General features: G+C 38.0%; 1 protein-coding gene across 2 annotated transcripts in view; it reads left to right on the forward strand.

Annotated features, from left to right (window-relative positions):
* Positions 1-19,859, forward strand: part of man1a2 (mannosidase, alpha, class 1A, member 2) — a 119,149-nt gene that overhangs the window by 10,501 nt on the left and 88,789 nt on the right. For both annotated transcript variants that reach the window (XM_024260564.2, XM_024260565.2), the window contains exon 3: positions 11,908-12,169. In XM_024260564.2, the coding sequence (XP_024116332.1) occupies positions 11,908-12,169 (262 nt within the window). The remainder of the gene's footprint in view (positions 1-11,907; positions 12,170-19,859) is intronic.

The following is a 19,859-nucleotide window of genomic DNA, read 5'->3' on the forward strand; positions in this document are numbered from 1 at the left end:
GAATCATTGACCTTTCTTGGAACTGAAACTTCTTCGTTTTGGAAATTCTGCGTTGGTTCTTATTGGAATTAGAGATCTTTTAAATATTTCAGTGCAAGTAATTCAAGCTGTTGAGTAAAGCTCACATGGATCAGGGAACGCATTGGAAAGCCTGCTAACCCCGAGCTCCATCAGCATGCAGTCACACTCTGCTACTACTTTTTCAAATTCTACAGCTTGATTTTCCAATCGATCACACCGTTACAAGTATAATACTTTTTTGTTATTAAGTCATCGTCCTGTGTATGAAAACAGCATGTGAGAACAGAGCACTGTGTTCATCAGCCCTCGTTTTACCTGTCTGCTGTCTCTGTTACCAGAAATGATGGGCTCATTTTCAGAACAGAGAGTACAGCCCAGCAGCACTTACCTCTGATGACTGCATGCTCACACACTGATTACTGTGATTCACGTTTTGACTTTACAATCTGCAGCACAAGCTCCTGCAGCTCGTTTGTTACCTGCATGTGCTGCTGTGTCATATTCTAGCTTTGTTTTTGTCATAATTGACCTTAAGTCATCGATGCTCCATGCTCTTTAGTGGGAAGTGTAGTTTATGCAGAGGCTGCATTTCTGACATTAAAGCTGGATGTTAAGCTTACAGTTTATCAGATTGTGTAGTTGGCTAAGTGCTTTCATAAGGTCAGTTAATAACATTTGGGAACTTTTATTTTGTAAGGACTCAATGCATCATGAGTATTTTATTTTAAACCAGACCTAAAAGACTTGATCAGAAAATCATGTTTGAGTTGTACTTTAAAGTTTAGTTGTGTGTAATTCTACGTCTTTGAATTAGTGAAAGCTTGGGTCCTGCCTTACACACCCATGTGTCAAAGTGTCCTTGGGGAGACCATGAACGCCACATCACTGCTGGTGGTTAAAGGTTGGTACCAGTGTTCTGCAGTGGGGCCAATGGAGGCATTAGTGTGTGAATGTGAGTGCATGGGTGAATGGAACTGTGACTGTAAAGCCCTTTGGGAGGGCAAAAAAATATGCTAGAGAAAAATAGGCTGTTTAGCATTTTAAAAACTCATCTTTGACTGGTCCAAATTATCCACCTTTACCGCTGCAATAAAACATGGCTCGGTTTCCTTCTTGTGTTAAGTATAGATTTAAAAAATAAACATTTGCAATCGGACAAACAGCTGAATTTTAAAACTGAAACTCTATAATAACTCAGAGAAACATGTCAGGTAGCTATGAATTTTCCATCTTTAGAGGAGCAGCCACGTCCAGCAGAATGTAATGAATCATATCAGACTTAAGTTTCTGTTTAATAAAAATGAACATTTTTGTTCATAACCCCTTTGTTTTAGCCTCTCTTGATATAAGCTTCAGGCAAATCCTGATTGCTGTTGACCCAAATAACTTGATCAGGTCTCCCCCAGTGGTCCTTTTTCTGCTTAGGAGATTGAAGCGATTATTTGTTGGCATTAGCTGAGGCTGGATTGTAACCTCTGACCCTACAGAAATGAATAATGGGGGAGAGTTTTGACCCCCCCATAAAAAAAAGAAAAACACTGTTTTTGATGGGGAGATCAAAAGTACAGAAGAGAAATGACCCAAACACGACACCATAGTTTTTAAGGAAATGGTATGCAGAAATGGTATCTCCACAAAAACAACGTATCTGTTCTCGTAAGAAGCTCTTTTCCATTCATCCATTTTCTTAACCTGCTGTACCCCTTTTGGGGTCATGGGGTCACCAGAACCTACTGGCTAATGTTGGGCAAATGCGAGGTGCACTCTGAACACGCACATGCATGGATGGACATGCTAGACCAGTTGCTAGCCTGTTGCAGGGCCACACAATCAATAATAAATAAATATATTACAAAATCCATTGTCTGAACATTTTTTGTGAAAAATGTATTTAAATGTGTTTTTTAATAAACCATCAGTGTTTTAATCTTCAGAACACAGTGGATTCATAGGTCGTTGTTGTAACATGCTCATATTCATTAGGTTTTCACTTTGTGAAATCGGTGACGTCAAATCCTTGTAAAAAAGAAAAGAAGTAGTGAGCATGGTGTCCAAATTTTTAATCTTACAATATTTTATTCATGTCCTCCATTATGAGAAAAATGCAACAATAATATGTTCAAAACACAATTTCCATTGGAGTGGGGCTTTCAGAGTGATATGGCTTTTTTAATTAAAAGAGAAAAGAAGAACAAGAACAAATCCAGCTGAATAGGCTGTTGGTTTTACAAAAAACAGAGGCGTTAACAAATTTACAGCTGGCATGGCAAAGAGAGAACAGTAGTGTTCATCCTCAGGCTCGGTGTGACCAAGCTGGCCTGCAAAGCGTCTCACCAAATCACATCACCTCCCTCCCTACACTGAAGCTGATGCTCTGCAACACAATGACTCCCTGCCAGGTAAGGCAACTAGATCAAAGCAGCATCTCAGCATCAAATAAAGCCTGGCTCTCAGCTTTTCAGGCCTTGAATTTCAAATAAACCTTTCTGAAATTACTGGTGAAGAAATGAAAAATCAGCGGTGACTGTTACCAAACAAGATCTGCCGATCAAAGCGCTGAGAACTGTCCACCAGAATGAGTTTTTTGTGTCATGGCATTGACTGGGGAGAGTTTTCTTTATTTATATTCTGGAAACACGACAGGGAATAAGTATACAATACCATAGCTGGTAAAATAACAGCATTAGCATATTATGTAACAGTAAAAACTTCATTTATGCAGCAGAAGAAATCTGCTTCTCTTGTACTTATATTTTCAAGAATGCTTTACTTCATTTTTTGTCCAAATCTAGAATGACTAAACAGTGAAGCTAAAACTTGATGTTCGATGTCAGTGGCATTACAAATGAACAGCAGGAAGAGGTTTCCTGTTCTAGTCCGACTGAGCTTTCTGAGATGTGGAGAGCTTTGGCACAAAATGAGGGTAAATTGTTGCTTCATTGTTCTTGATATGTTTGGATTTGGGGATTTCCTGTTTTGTTCTGCACATACTCTGCTTCAGGAAACCTGATATAAGCAGGACAGCAGCTTGTTGTCCTGGAGATTCTCCTCTGATGAAGATCATTGAACACACCTTCATACTTGTGTGTGTTTGTGCTGGAATATCCAGCCTCAGGTCTCTGTTTCAGTCCATGCAGCACATACAGAACACCAGCCATGGTCAGCTAATGCTGAAGAAACTAGCATACATGGTAACACAATACAAACAGAATGAAGACAATTTTAATCCTAGTTTGAAAATGTAGTGTTGATTGTTTTCATGGTTTGTTTGCTTTGTGCAGTTATCATATGGCATTGTTCAAAAGTGAATTGATATCATTTTGGATTTTTATCATCTTAAACAGAAAGATTCTGCAGATATCTCCTAGAATTACATCATTGGTGTTTACTTATAGAAGAAAATACTCTAAAAATGAATTGCTCTGTGGTCTTTGTGAGGAATTATAGTTATTGTTTAACTCTATATCATCAATTCTAATATCCTGAGCTTTGATCTTTCTTAATGTTGTTTCACAGAAGAAGAAATGTAGCAAAGTTTGTGTTTCTACCAGTTATTTCTTATATATTAAATCATTGGAAATATGTTTACAGCTTTATCTACACTTACATGTTTTGTGTGTTTTTTGTAGGAGCCACACCAGTACACAGAACTTTACCTCAAGGGAGGACTTTTCACAAGTGTGAAGAGCAGCTTGTTGACTTGAATCAGCCATGCAATCTTACTATCATGAATTAATCAGTTGTTGAACTTGTTAAGACTGCTGCTGCAGACGGTGAGCTCCTCTCCGGCTGTGTATGAGTGCACATGTGTGTGTGCACGTGTTGCTACAGAAACATGGTATCGATCGTGTTCTGCCGTCCCCAGAGCCATGTCTCCTCCCGTGATAAAACCCAAACGGAACACGTCTTGGAAGCTGAGAAGTGGTTGAAAAGCTGATATTGTGGAGCAGCAGATTTCTGGGTACATTTTGGGTTTGGATGCTAATCTGTGACCTTGACAGTATAGGGAAGTTAACACTGGCAGCAGATCGAACAATAACAAATACACAGCTCCCTTTGTTTCCCTCAGACACAAAAATACATTTAAGGGAATGAAATAGAAACATTGAGAACATTACAGTCATGATTTTACACGAGATCAGCTTTGTTTAGGGTATTGTAGACAGAGAGTTGTTGCTGTACAGTTTAGCATCTTCATGTTGGAGAAAAGGACTCACGACAGGAGATGGAAGTCCAAGGGGAAAAGCTCCTGAGCTCACAGCTGTATTGTGAATTTCTTTGCTGTTGAAGTCTGTGTGATGGTTAAGGATTACACTGGGGCCCACAGATCTGGGGAGTTTACATGGACATTATGTGCTGTCTTGAATCCTGAGGTCACCAACCTTTCTAGGAATTATCTAATAGGCAGGACAAACACGTCTGTCAGTTGTAGAAGCATGTCAAATTAATTCTGGCCACACTGCTTTTTGAAGTGTTTTTTTTCTCTCCTAAATGCTGAAGTTCTGATAAATCTACCCCTCATTTTTCTACAACATTAATTCTAATCACAGAAATTATAAAAAAGTGTTGAGCTGCATCGTCCATGTCTTTGCTTTTGGTGTAAGGCTGATTGACGTCTACCCCCTGTGCTACCTTAGGTATGTGGACGTTGGTAGTGGGGTCATCTGAACTCCACAAAACAGCTTGCTGATTTTTTTTTTTCTTTCGATGATTTTTGATTTTCATTGGTGTCCATGGCAGACATGAAATCCTGTCCACCTTCATCCACATTTGTCATGGGAGTGCTCGCACATCAATGTAAGAGTTGGGTCATCTGGATCTCACTATATAGCACGAGGGTTAAGGGTTTGAGGGAAGAAGGGATGGTCCTTCTTCCTGCCCAATTTAAATACCTGTCATGGAAATGAGCCACCATCTAAAATATTCATATTTACAGATTTACCTTTTTAAAACTACATTGAAATTAGCTGTTTTGAATGAAGTTTCATATACAGGATAGATGACCACATCAGATTAAAGACCCACTCCAATAAAAATCCTGTTTTTGGTCTTCTTAAACATGTTCTTGTGGCATTTTCTCGTATTTAAAAAAAAAAAAAAAAAGATTAAAGCTCTGTTTCTGAGATTTTTAAAAAAAAAATTCAAACTGCATTAGTTCAGGAGCAGATGAAAACAAGATGGTGGAAAAAGCTCGGTGTGATGGAGCAACTGACATGAGTGGACCAAAGTTTCTCCTCTTGCAGACAAAAGATCAATTTAAAATCTTTATTGTACTCGTCTTGGCTGCCATCTGACTTAAAACTGTGCATTTTTTTTTTTTTTGCTACGCTACTGTTAGCTTGGGTTTGTCAGGTGCTTGTAGCCAGTGGGAGACAGTGTAAAGAAAGGCATGATGTGAAATTTGCAAGGCTAAGTTCCATGGCAACAGGTCCTTCCTCAACCCAAGATAGGATTTCTAATGAGCTTTTGCTGCTATGCAGAAATTGTCTTTAAAAACAACACAGGCTTTTTTAATTTTAGCTAGAAATGGCATTATCATATTTAAAAAACCAAAGGAAACGATTTTACTGTAGAAAGATATTTAGTTGGAGTCGGTGGGACTTGAACCGGATTAAAACATCCAAATACACTCACAAAACTGATTAACTTTAAAAGCTTCTGTTTTGTCTTCTTCTTTTGATAGGGACCTCCACACTCAACAAAAACGTTTAGCAACACCAAGTCAATGCAACACTTCTGCCTACACTCTTGAACTACAGTCATAATTGATGGGCTTTGAGAGCCACTTGTCCACCTGTCAGGTATCATTCACCATGATGGCATGAAGTATTGCATGAAACAAACACCACCTGACTGAAATGGAGACCGTCACTAAACAAAGAGTCCAGTTTGTCTTCTGATATGCAGGCAGTTGTTTCCTTAGTAATGATCAGCAGCTGTACTCACTTCTTTTTAGTGATGTTGCCATTGTTGGTAAGTTAGTAACATGCTTTATTTGTATTAGTCTTCTCCCATTTAATGCACAGAACAAATGAGAGCATAAAGACTCAGGTTAAGGCTTAAAAAGGTTGGTTAATGTCAATATATATATATATATATATATATATATATAAAAATAACAATATCCATCTATGAATTAATTTTCCTTTAGAAGTACACGTTACAAAGTTAAGGCCCAAGGGCCGAATCCGGCCCTCTGGGTAATTCTATCCGGCCCTCTAGATCTTTTTATTTTATTGTTATTAATGACCCGATGTTATCTTGAGCTTATTTCTAATTTGTATAATTTTGACAAAAGATATTTCTATGGAGATTAAAATATTGAAAGTTATTAAAGGTTTAAGTTGATTTATTCAGGAATAATATTCCTGCTTTTTTATTATTCATAATTATGTTAAAAAGTTACAGTTTTAAAGTTAAAAAAAATTGGAATTCTGCTAGCTTTTTGGACTATTTTGGCATTTTGACATTTTTTAGTCTCTTTTGGAGTTATTCTAATATTTACACACTTGTTGTTTTGGTTAATTTAAGTTCTTTTTCAGTTTTTAGGCTATTTTGAAGTTTAGCCAATTTTTCAGCTACAGGCTAGCAGTTTTGGCTTTCCCAATTTCTTTTTTTTTTTTTTTAGGCTAATTTGGAATTTAGCTAATATTTCAGCTGGCTGTCAGTTTTCAGCATCTTCAGCTATCAGCACTAGCATCTTCAACGACCAAATTCAGCTTACAGCATTCACACTAGAATTATCACAGATAATGCTGGATATCTAGTTCATAATTATTCTAAAAAGTTACAGTTTTAAAGTTTTTAAAAATGTGCTTTCACTGTGTTCAGTAAATGTTTATCCTGTTCGGCCTAAGGTGTGTTTTGGATTTTGGCCCCTTGTGAGATTGAGTTTGACACCACTGCTTCAAGGTAATTCCTGTATTTTTTCAGGAAAAAAAATTACTACTTGGTATAATTATGCAAAAGTTTTTAAATATGATAATAAAAGCTTCACTTTTTTCTCCAGGTCCAGTTATGTGAAATTGTTTTTATCTGAAAAAATGCTTTGGTTTTGGGGTTGTTAGCTGACCCAAGAAGGATTACATCAGTGTGTTGGTCAGACATTTCTTGGGCTGTGCGGTGCAGGACCATGGATGTTGGCATTGCAGACACCAGTGGCCCTCCTGGTGGTAGTACTCAGTATTAGTGGCAGTTAAGCCTAACTGGCCATCTCTATGCAGAACAGACAGCTGGATGCCCTCATCAGATGTCGCCTGCTTAGAGTGAATAAACCCTGTGTTTGAGGCATCATAACAAGTCCGGGCATTGACTTGCACATGCACGTATGATGTGTACAGTTGATGTTACAAAATATGTTTTCTGTCAATTAAAGTCAGACACGCTGAGACAGTCCATGAATATTTATAAGGCGTTTCCAGGACGATGTTGTGTAACTTGGAGGCTGTTTATTTTGGTCTCAGTTGGTGCAGCATCTGCTGTCATGATAGAATTATAAAATGGATGCTCATTGTGTTGGTTGACAAACAATTAGGATAGATTGTCTCATTTGTGACTCTGTCTTAAAGCTAAAGCTTTCTTTCCTCTTCAGTTTCTTTGTCCTCCATGTCTGTTCGTTGCCCGCCCCCCCGACAGGCACAGCTGTAAATGACTGCCTGGCCTTGGATTAGCTGTCACGTGGCGTCACGGCTCTCCGCCTCTGTAGCGGTTTGGCAGTGACAGCAAGCAGGTCTTTGTTTTAATTAGTTTGATTGTCTGAACTTGAGATGGAAGCTGCCTGGTCTGGTTTACCGGTTTCACTTCCCATGAGGACGCCACTTTTTTTTTTTTTTTTGCAGTCTTGCTCTTCATGACTGTGGTTTTGATGGATGGGGGTTGGGTTTTAAATTTGACTTGAAAATAAGAAATAATACATTTTTCAAATAATCAGTTTGTTTGCAAAGTGGAGCGCCCCCTGGAGGGCAGAAGGCTGCAGCTGTTCCATCTTCCACTTTAATTTTGAAGTTGCTCCTTAAATGTTGGAGCTTTAGTTTCTGTGTCGACACTCTTGACTACTGCAACTCCTTAACTGTTTACACTATTTCAGTAATTTCGAGGGGTTCTGAAGCTAAAAAAGCAGCATTTATGGTGACATGAAAAGCCTCCTTTTTTCTCCATCACAATCAGATGATTCACGTTTATCACGTAGACTCTCTAGGAATCAGTATGTCAAAAAGCGTGCATGATATAGGCGTCACTGGCAACATCTCCGGTAGGGCTGTGGATCGTTACGCAGTTGGAGATTCAATTCGCGAATAAATCTCAGTGATTCACAAATCAAACCACGATTCTTACTTTTTTATATGTTTATTGCTATGTGTATGCCTTTTTACTGGATGTATGAAAATGGAAATTATTTATATTAAATCACCGACATTTATACCTTTATTTAGAACAGGAGACCAGAATGAACAAAACTGATAAAACACAAAGATTTAAATAGAAAGTTTTTGTCATTTTAAATAAGTTGTATTTACTTATTTATTTTTATTTTATTTTGTTTTATTTTTTTGTCTACCCTCTGGTTAAATTCAGTGACAGTAGCGCCACTCTTTCTAATTCATTTATTTAATTTAAAACCATTTTATAATGGTGTAGGTCGATTAGATTATCAGTTTGCCTCAGACAGATCTGGTTGTAGGAATTTAAATTGATTTATTTAAATTAAGTGGATTAATAGTTAAACCCCTACTTCGCATGTAACTGAAACCTGAAGTTTCTCCTCGTGTCCGTTTGATGCTTTTGTGACATAATTAAAATAGACAAATGTTGAAAAAACAATTGTTTTTTGCCATTCCGTTGCAGATCAGGACTTCACATCTTTGACTGTTTAATTCTCTTCATGACTTAAAACGATCAACTGATCACTTCACAGATGTGTCTATTGACATTCATAGACCTGTACAAACCAGTAGCTCCTTCATCAAGACGGGTTTGCCCTTGAGGATGTTTGATTAGGTTTGTAAGACTGCTGCACTTGCTCCACATTTTGAATTTTAATTTCTATCTCAACGTTTTAAAGGGTGCAGCTGTTCCAGCTCTCTGTTAGACATGGGTTGAAGGGAAGAACTGCACAGCTCTGAAGTAGAAAGCTAGATAAAGCCAGCCTGAACATCAAGATTTGATACAGACACCAGTCGGTGGTGACTTTCAATTACGAGTTTGATTAAAATGTCATATTTTTACATTGGTCTAGCATTTCCACACATTTGAACCTTTAACAGGTATAGTAATTTTTAAGTTAATTTTATTCTTTTTCACACAAGTCACTCCTTTGATTTGATTTTATTCAGCATGAATGCTTTTTCAGGGTGGAAAATGAAATCATAGCTGTCCTGGTTCTTGCATCACTTCACCTCATAGCCCTCTGCACGGTCTTCTTTGAGATGAAGAAGAAGAGGTGAAGCCAAGTGGTGAATTAGGATTGACTTTTGGAAGAAGTAATTACTGGAACTAATTGCAGATGAGGTTGTTGACATCTTCTGCCTTTCCTTGTTGGTTGGATTTGTAACAAGACTGTTTTCATGGAGCAGCAGTTTTTATTTCCAACAAGGTTCCTTTGAATGTCCTTGAAAAGCTCAGCCAGTCATTTTAATCACTTCAGTGTGGTGATGAGCAGCTGTTAACTCTGTTCAGCTAAGAGGAAGGAGGGCCTCTCTGTCTGCATTGATGTCTTAAGTTGTGCCAACTGGAGAAAGCCAGATGACACATTGTCTAATCAGACTATTTTGTCATATATTTTGTCATCGTCCATTAAGGGCTGTGGGGTTTTCAGCTTAAAGTCATTGACGTCCACATTAGACATCGGAGGCAGACATCACATTCACTTGTATAACAGGACCACAAAGTGTAGTTTTAATATCATCAAAAGCATTAATGTACGTGCATTTTGCATGAATGCATCAGTGTTTCCATATTACATGCACACCAAATACTGTAGGTTATTATGGGATTTCTTAAGTTATCTTCATTCTCCTTTGTCTGATAATGGCGCTTCCACCATAAGAATAGGTTAGATTAATACTTGTATATTTCTCTTAAAACTGTGTCATTTCATAATCAGATAAAGGACTAAAATATATTGAATCAGATTCACTGATAATCACACCTTTAATGTTAATTTGCTAATATCTTAATTGCAATATATTGCAACATTTAGTCCTGCGATTGTTTCTTGATGTGTTCTCACCAAGTATCGATCTTTTATATTTCGTTTGAAGAGGCTGCAAAACGTTATGTTGGTGAGACGTTCCTTTGGAGGTAGATAGAGAGCACCAATGTATCTGGCAGCCATTTGAATCATTTCATTTCGGTTCTGTTGTTTACAACAATTTTGCACTAAGTAGTTATTATTAAACCTTTATTTAACCAGGTAAGCTATTAAGAAGAAGTTCTTATTTACAATAACGACCTGGACAGAGAAAAAAACACAACGGTAGATAAAAGCACATTAAATGAAAGTTTTAATTTTACATTGAATATTATCAAATATAAGTTTACTCTTTTGCTTTTTTTACGCATCATATTTTCAGACTTGTCGGACAATTTGTATAAACTGAGTTTTTTGTCAGTTTTTTAATCTTTTGCATATCAGATCAGGTTTCCACATTCAGAATCTCAGCCTGCAGTCGGTGTGACAGCTGGTGTTGTCATAAAGTTTTGACTCTTGTTTTTACAGTCTTTTACTGCAACAAACAGCTGATACTAACTTGTTTTTTTGACTGTGTTAAACAAGCTGCAGGAAGGCTGCAGCTGAGTCTACATATGTCTCTGCAGGTTACTATAAAACAAACGTTTGTTCTCAATAACAAGCTGTGTTCTTGTTCCTGTTATCTACAACCTTTAGCATTTTTGGTGTTACCCTGTGGAACACAGATGTTCTTTGATCTGAGGATCTTTATAGAAGATGTTGTTGATATAAACTCCCTATAGACTTCAGTTTAAAGTGTGAATAGATTTTTAATTAGCTTTATATGTTGTGTTTCAGTTTTAAAATAATACGGCATTGACTGAAACACAAAACTTGAATGTCTTTAGAAATCTGCTGTGAATCTTTTGGTTCTCACTAATAGAATCCTTTTACATTTTCTGTTTGCTCTCTTATAGTTTGCCGGCGATTCTTATCTTTGTTGTTTCCTCGTTGCTCTATTGTGTAATACAAGTCTTCTGAATTTGGTAGTAAAATCTAAACTGGACAAATTAACCAAAACATCAGCATAAAGGAAAAAAAAACTCCCTTTCAAGAGGAGGAACCCTTAGATGGGAGGGCTTCAGGGTCACGTGTTAATCTAGAGTATTTCTACGTAAATCGCTGATTTTTTTTTTTTTTTGTGTCTATTCTAGGGATGTAACGATTTTTTTGTGGATCGGTTGTAAAAACTATTCAAACTCATCAACATATTCACCGTTGGAGAAAATTAAAAAAATGTGTTTGTCAGGGCCTGCCCCTAAATGTAGAAATGCAGAGCAGATGACATTTCTCTAGTAGAGCTGCCACGATTAGTCGACTAGTCATCAACTAATTGAAAACATCTTGTATCTCATGTTTGAAGATCCTTGTTTCTCCAAAGAAACACTTTTCGTCGTAGTGCTCTGACATCAGGAGAAAAGCAGTTTTTTATCCTTGAAAACCTCAGACCTCCTCTTTTTTACCCATCAGGTTCTAAAAGTGTCAGGCCTGTTTCACACAGCTCTTGAAATGTGTTTTGGTGATGATTCCAGGAGAGTGTTCATGTCCTGAAGGGTCAAAAATGTGTCCTTACTCCCAGATTATTTTTTGATCTTATCCCCCAAACACTTTAAACCACTGAGCCTCCAGCAATCTTTAAACCGCTTGTGTTTTTCCAGGGAGGAGGTAGCGAGCCTGCGAGATAAGATCCGCGCAGACCACGAGCGAGCGCTGCAGGAGGCAAAGGAGAAGCTGCGGAAGTCGCGTGAGGAGCTGCAGGCTGAGATTCAGACGGAGAAGACTAAAGTAATGGAGGACTTGAAGAAGAAGGATCCGGGGCCCAAGCCCTTGCCACCCGTCCCCATGCCTAAGGTGGTTGGTGTCAGTGATGGAGAGCCACCAGAGCCTGACGCCAAAGAGAAACGGGACAAGATCAGAGAGGTGAGGAAAACTACCCCACTACTTTGCTAGCTGAGCTGAGTTTCTTCATCTCTGTTTTTAATCCTGTTATCAAGTTATTAAAAATGTCTGAATCTGCCTGTTCTGTTGAGATGCAATTTCAGGCTACTGTGAGCAACTCACTTATTTGTATCTTCTCCTACGGCTTTTGGCTTTCCATAGCTTCCATTCTTAATGTTTGTAAATGATCCTGCCATCTGCAGCGAGCTGAAACCAACAATCTAAAGAAAGGAGCTCTAGCCTGTAAAAGGGGGACAGAACAGATCCACGGAGCACAAAGGAAGAAGGTGGAGGTTTTTTTTTAGTATTTAGTGTCAACAATCCAGAGCTACTGAGAGTGTATGCAGGTCGGACCAACTGGAGGAAGGTATGATTCTGCAAAGCTAATCTCAGAAGGTGTACAAGATGGTGGAATCAGCAATGTTCAGTGACTATGAGTGAAAAGACTGAAGGGAGACCTGGAAGGAAGTGAACATTGTCTGCAGGATGACCAGGATGGATGGGATGGGAATGAGAACATCAGAGGAGCAGATCATGTTTGATGTGTTAGAGATAGAACCAGGGAAGCAGATTGAGATGGTTTGGACATGTTCAGAGGAAGAACGAAGGAGCATTCCGGAAGGAAGACCATTGCAGAGGTTTATGGATGCAGTGAAGGACCTGAAGTTGGTGCAGACCAGTGAGGAGAAGACGGAGATTAAATGAGGTGGATTATTTATTACACGTGTCAAAGTCAAGGCCTGGGGGCTGGATCCGGCCCTCCGGGTAATTCTGTCCGGCCCTCCAGATCATTTTATTTTATTAATTTATAATTTATTAATGGTCTGATATTATCTTGTGCTTATTTGTAACTTGTATGATTTTAACAAAATATATTTTTATGGAGAGTAAAATATTAAAAGTTATTTAAGGTTTAAGTTGATTTATTCTGGAATAATATTCCTGCCTTTTTATTATTCATAATTCTGTTAAAAAGTTATGGTTTTAGAGTTTTAAAAATTGGCATTCTGCTAGCTTTTTGGACGATTTTTTTAGGCTATTTTGGAGAGTATCTAATATTATCTAATATTTCAAATACATGCTAGCTGTTTTAGCTAATTTAGGCTATTTTGAAGTTTAGCTATTTTTTTCAGCTACATGCTAGCTAACCTAAGGTTGTTTTTTTGGGCTAATTTAGCATGTAGGTAATATTTTAGCTGACTATCATCTTCAGCATTTTTAGCTTTCAATTTCAGCATCTTCAGTTATCAGCACTAGCATCTTCAGCGGCCAAATTCAGCTTACAGCATTCACACTAGAATTATCACATGTAATTCTATATGTCTAGTTCATAATTATGTTAAAAAGTTACAGTTTTAAAGTTTTAAAAGTGTAGTTTTAGAGTGTTGAATAAATGTTTATCCTGTTTGGCCCGTGACCTAAGGTGTGTTTTGGATTTTGGCCCCTTGTGTGATTGAGTTTGACATTACTGATTTATTACAATGACAATTGCAGGGAGCAGCTGAAAGGTAAAAGAGGGAATTATTTTACTTTTTAGTTTTCTTAAAGGTTGTGACAATTCTAACCTTTCATTTAATGATTCCCTATAAAGAGAAGAGATGGTGGGTTTAGTGATGCGTTGGGATGTTTGTCAAACAGCCATTACCGTCCATCAGATCAGCTCTCATGAAATCTTTAGAGGGCTGTCCAGGAGAAGAGTTGCAATTTGTGCAATTTGTGCCTGCTGTGTGCCAGAATGAGGGTCAGTGTGTGCTTTACTGTACTATACATCTGAAGATTTCTCTGCTGCCTGTCGCCGTGCCAGCTCTCATTGAACTCAACAGCCAGCCAGACAGATCGTACATGTGCAGAATGCAGATGGTGCTATCTGGTCACTCTCCCTGCAGACATCCATCCTGTTCCAGCGTTTCTCCCTTTTTGCTCCACTCCTCCTTTTTCTACCGCTTGCATAATTACTTCATATCTACTCTAATGAAACAACACTTGGTGTCAGAACACTTGCAGTGCACTGGGCCAAACCTGCAACGGTCTGTAACCTTCCTTACGTTGCCTTCATAATTACAGTCAAGAAGCTTGAGGATTTCGCTGCTGTATGAGCTACTGCAGCACGCACTGCTCTTTCTAGATTGTGTCTTGAATCAGAGAAGAAATGGTAATCAGTAGGTTAGTGCAGCTGTAAGACTGGAGCTTGGCTCCTGTCTCATGCTCAGGTTGCATATTGCCATGCGGCTGCAGTTTATTGTGGAGTTTAGGAGTCAGGTTCAAGTTCTTGGTATCGTGTACTTATCTTGTATGCATAAAAACCATTGTAAGCGGGGAGGCCTTTAGCTGCTGTTACCTTACTTCAAATGTGTCTTCTCTTTACCTGCAGGTCTACAGTAATGACTAAGTGAATATTTATGCAGTTCTTTTGTTGCTTAAATGTTGGCATAGGGCCTCAAAAATGTTCAGATGTTTTCTAAGACGAATGAATGTTGGTGAAATTCAAAGAAAGTGGAGAGTGCTGGAAGTGGTTGGCTGATCAGTGACCTTCTGAGTAAAGAAGCTTTGCTTTTTCAGGCTGCAAGATTTTTGCAAGTACTGATTTTAATGGAAGTGCAAAATATGTGGTGTATGCTTTTCAGCCATTTCAACCTTGACAGTTGAACCGTTTTGGGACAGAATCTGAACCGGTCATTTGTTCTCATGACAACATTTCAAACCTGACACAACTTACCTAACAAACCATTTCTTTATCAATAACATGTCTCTGAAAAGACCATGCTGGTAATTAGTGGTTGGGGAAACTTGTTTTTTTTTTTTTTTACGTATCACTCATGACTCATAAACGATTGTGAATCGGTTTATGAATTTTAAATATTCAATAATTAAAAAATGTATGTGATGTAAAGTGAATGTAAGAAGCTGAACTAAAGCGTTTTTCTCTCTGACATTTTTCAAGAGTCCACAAACATGGCTGACCTTCCAGATCTCACCATCCGACCGGCCCCAACTTTGGTTAAATTGACTGTTTGGAAGCATTTCTATGGAGACAAAGAAGTATCACCACGATTTATGTGTGCCTAATTCTTGATTTATGCATAACTTTGAATTTGTGCGCACAAGTTTCTTGATTTGTAACTCATAAAATACATTATGTGCAAAAGTACAAAAATGACAAAATAAAAAGAAAATAAAAAAAACAGTTTACACATGCACAAATTAAAATTACAACAGCTTTGAAACTAATTACATATGCAAATCTTTAAAAATTACGCACAAATCACTTGTTACGCACACACAAAACCTCAGTTCAACCTCGCACAAATATGATGTGAGACTCTCCGTGTCTCCAAGATTTTTCCATAAGTGATGCGTTTAAATGCTGCTAGAATAATGGGTCATTAGAGTTTTCTTTTTAGCTGTTTTGAGATCAGATTGTGAATTTTATCTGGTTAAACTTGACATTTTCCCACTTCCTTAAACAGATATGCCGATAATTAATATAAATCTCTTATAAGCTAATCTAATGTATCTAAGTAAGCGTTTTTAAAACTATTCTTCCTTTAAAAACAACTATTTTCCAAAACTGATTGCTTCCTTTTCTGCAGCCCCCAATTTGCAGAAATCCAAAGTTATGCACAAATTAGGAATAAGGCACGTGCAAATCAAAGTGAGTCTATTTTCTCTCCACACATTTCAGCTTTCATAGTGTAGAAATGTGAGTTAAAAGTGTTTCATTAAAGCTGCTCTAATGATAAAACATAACAGTACCTTATTTAAGGTTGTTGAGTTCAGGGAACATTTTTGCCTTTTGATGCTGTGAAAGATTTTTGATCATCAAACAAAATATTTTTCATGTCAGAGTTTTTATGTTCTCAATTAAACTTAAACAAGTGTGCTGATCTCATCTTTATCTAAAAATGCACTTTGTGGAGAAAAGAGTCATATTTGTCTAGTGTCTTGTAGTAAAGAGAAACATTTCATTTCTAAAATAAAAAAAGGCAGATCTGGGATTCATTGATAATTGTTTCATAACTGAATTATTGCCTCCTAAATCAGAATCGAATTGTTTGAGTAAGTCATATGAAAAATGACATTTTCTTCTAATATAGTAATTGAAACCTTTTCTGTAAAATAAGATGAATAGGTGTAGTCTTTTCTACTAATGGTTTATCTAGATGTTTTTTTTTTGTTTGTTTTTTTTGAATAAATCCCTGCAGAAACACTGTACAGCTTGTTGTTTTGAAACTGTTCCTGTTTTATTTGTTAGACTGACTGAACAAACCTGGTGTCTTCACTTTAAAAATGAAAACCTGCTTGTTTAGAATGAAGATGTCATGGTTAACTGTTGGTCATCAGAGGAGGTTATTGCTGTGAACATCGGCCACTGGTGATGCGTACTTTTGGTTCCATGTTGGCTGATTTGCGAGTCTGCAGAAAAACATTTACATTTAACAGGATAAACTGATAAAATTAAAATGATATTTAAAGAGTTTTACTTCTTCCAATTTGAAAGATCATTCAGTCACTATCCATCCCATATCAACCTGCCCCCTGGTCTTTGACAGATTGACCAATTGTTCTGAGGCTCTTGTACTCTGTACTCTGTTTCTCTTTGAGTGGTTCTGTGTCCATTGGAGAATTAGTCAGAACCAGCGAGATGCTTCTCCATTCCTTTGATCAGTGGTTTCATTCTGCCCATCTGTTGTGCCAGAAATAGAAAGAGCACTCGCTTTAATGCTTCCCAAATACATATTTCATTGACTGGACAAGAGACAAAGCGCTTTTTTCTCACAGATTCCAGTGACGCAGAGCTCTGCTTGTTAAAAGACATCTCCGACTGCTGCTGAAAGAGCTTTAAGGTGGCAAGAAAATGATTAGACTCATTTTGATTATTGACCATTTCGGTGCGTTTACCTGCCACATTGTGAGGCGCTGCTGGCTCAGGGCTGCTAATAACCTGCGTCCTGTTTCAAAAGACCATCTTCTGATCATACAGTATTATTCTGAAGCAACACTGCTTGTTTCTATCAATGTATGTTATGTTGCAGTGTAAGAAAGGATTATTTTGGATTCTATCAATTATTTTCTGATTAGTTTTGTTTTTGTTGGCTTCCTTCATCCCATGATGCAACAGAAAATGACTTTTTTGACACTTTTTGTCAGTTTGAATCATTTACTGAGAGCTTTTGAGCCCGGAAGTCATAGTCTGTGAATATCTCTCACTTTTCCAAGCGGTTTTCGTTACCCTCCTGCTCAAACTGCGTTTGTATTTTGCTGTTTTACTGCAGTAACATTTTGTGAATCCATTCTTGATATACAGACTTCTACTAGGATATTTTTTTTTTAAATAACAAGCTTGAAAAGAGTAACGCTGCTCAAAATAATACCAAAATAAATATTTGATCCCTGTTAGGGAGACGACATCTGAAACCGATCGAGTCTGAAACCACATGGTGGGAGCCCAATTTTCGATAGCGGGATTGGATCAGGACATCCCTAAACTTACCCATAGTTACCCTTTTTTATTAAGTGTCTGCTCCGACCTGTTGCTCACAGCATGTATGGAAAAATATGCATGAACATCGTCAGTCTATGGGCTCACTAAGTGGTCTATAGCATTCTCTGTAGAGATTTTTTCTCCTGCAGACAGGCGGTATCCACCCTTAAGGACAGTTGTCACTAAGGCATGAGATAAGCATGCATGTGTTTTATGATTAAGATGGTAAAGTTTATATTGTGTCAGGATATGATGATTTATTCAGTTGTGTGCACTGTTGCATGTACATGGAGTCTTAAAGTCCAGCTTTATTCTTGTGTTTTCCAGCAGCTGAGCTGTATGTTTCTTCTTTAAACAAGGATTTTATTTTTTTAAAGATGATATTAAGTGTTTTAAGTTCCATCCAGATTGGGTCCTTAGGTAAGACCCTTGACGCTGCTGCCTAACTGGGTCCCTCAAGTACAGGGTTGTGTCAGGAAGGGCATCTGACGTAAAAACTCTGCCAAATCACTGATGTGAAACAGTGAATGCTGTTTCGCTGTGGTGACCCCAAAAGGGATAAGAAGAAAGGTGAAGAAGATTAAATGTTTTAAGTCCTGGATTAATCCTGAATTCAGTCAGGAAAACCGCGGCCAACATGGCACCAATGTGTTTTAGAGCATGTTTGGTACCATCCCGTACTGGGAAGGAGTGTCCATAAAGACCAGAACCGAGCTCTGGTGTGGTAGATGAGGTAATGAAGACAGAGACCTTTGAGACGGCACACGGAGGTCTTCTGTCTATTTGAGACGTGTTAAAAGCCAAGAATGAGACGCCATGTTGAATCCTTTCTTTGGATTTAGCATGTCTGTGCACACACCCCTCATTTTCCTTCAGCACCAGTGAGACACTTGTAGTCAGGAATACATATTGGGTGATAATCACCATGGTAACAAAGTCCATGTGGTATGTGAATTTTGGGTTATCTCGTGCCATAAAATGATCATCACTGACTTTTGACTAGAAATGGGAAACCATATTTCTCAGTCTTCCCTGAGCTTTTGTAAAGCATTCTTCAGGTGTTCACATCCAAACATTACATTGGAACAAATAGATTGAAAGTATGCAGAATAGTGTCATCACCACATATGCACCACTGTCACCACGGCAGGCTCTTTCTCATGAACACTGAGGTCATGCTGACTTCCTCTAATTGGCAGGTGATTATTGGTAATTGCAGAGCGTAGTTGGCACAAAAGAAGAGAAGAGTTTCTTAGATCTCAGTCGGCTGTTTGAGCTCTGTGAAGCGGACTGCCAGTAATGTCCCCCAGTAGCTCAGCTGTGACTACAGAGAGAAAACGATTTCAGATTTGTGGTGAGCATTACGCCTGGTCTATGTATCCCTGCAGAGCCATGGATTGTGGCTGTTAAATCCAGATAAATCATTAGCCAAAGCAGTCCTCTTTAAGTGCAGTCTGAAAGGAGCAGCTGTCCGGATGTATTGGTCCATAAAGACAAAGGTTTCTTAAGGAGCCACAGAATATCAGCAGAGAAGATAATGAGCGTCTGCTCCTTCAGTTTTCACATTCAACTAAAGAAACCTGACTTCCTCACTTCATAAGGGTCCCTTAGCCATGAGGGTAACAGTGTTTGACAAATGGCTTTGTGCTGTGAATGCTCATCAGGTCTAAGTAAGTGTATGTGTGTGCACATATGTAGATAGCACAGTTGCCTTCAGGGGAGTGCTCAGCTTCCATCATTGGAATGCACCATCTCCTCTGCCTCTCCCCACTTGGGCTTTGTCATTCTATTGTTTTGCTCCTTTTGTGTTGATAGTGTTAATCACTTCTGTCATCTGTGCTTTTCGTGTCAAGGTAATAAAAATGTCATGACAGAATAACACACTTGTCTACATGTTTCACTGTGTGCATTAGGACTGCCACAGACGATTATTTTATTAGTCGACTAATCACAGATTATTTTTTCCAATTAATCGACTAATCTGGTTGTGTGTAAGCTGGATGTAAAACCCACATTTTAACCATCATTAGCTTTAAACTAACGAACAATACAGATACAAAGATGATCGTTTATTAAACCTTTAATAAATCATGCAGCTTCTTTCTTTAATTTGTTTCTCGCATTAAAATCAAATGAGGGTAGCATCTGAAACAAGGAACTATTTTCACTAAAAATAAAGTTTTGGTCTCA

The sequence above is a fragment of the Oryzias melastigma genome, linkage group LG21 (genome assembly GCF_002922805.2).
Source record: "Oryzias melastigma strain HK-1 linkage group LG21, ASM292280v2, whole genome shotgun sequence".
Classification (NCBI taxonomy): Eukaryota; Metazoa; Chordata; class Actinopteri; order Beloniformes; family Adrianichthyidae; genus Oryzias; species Oryzias melastigma.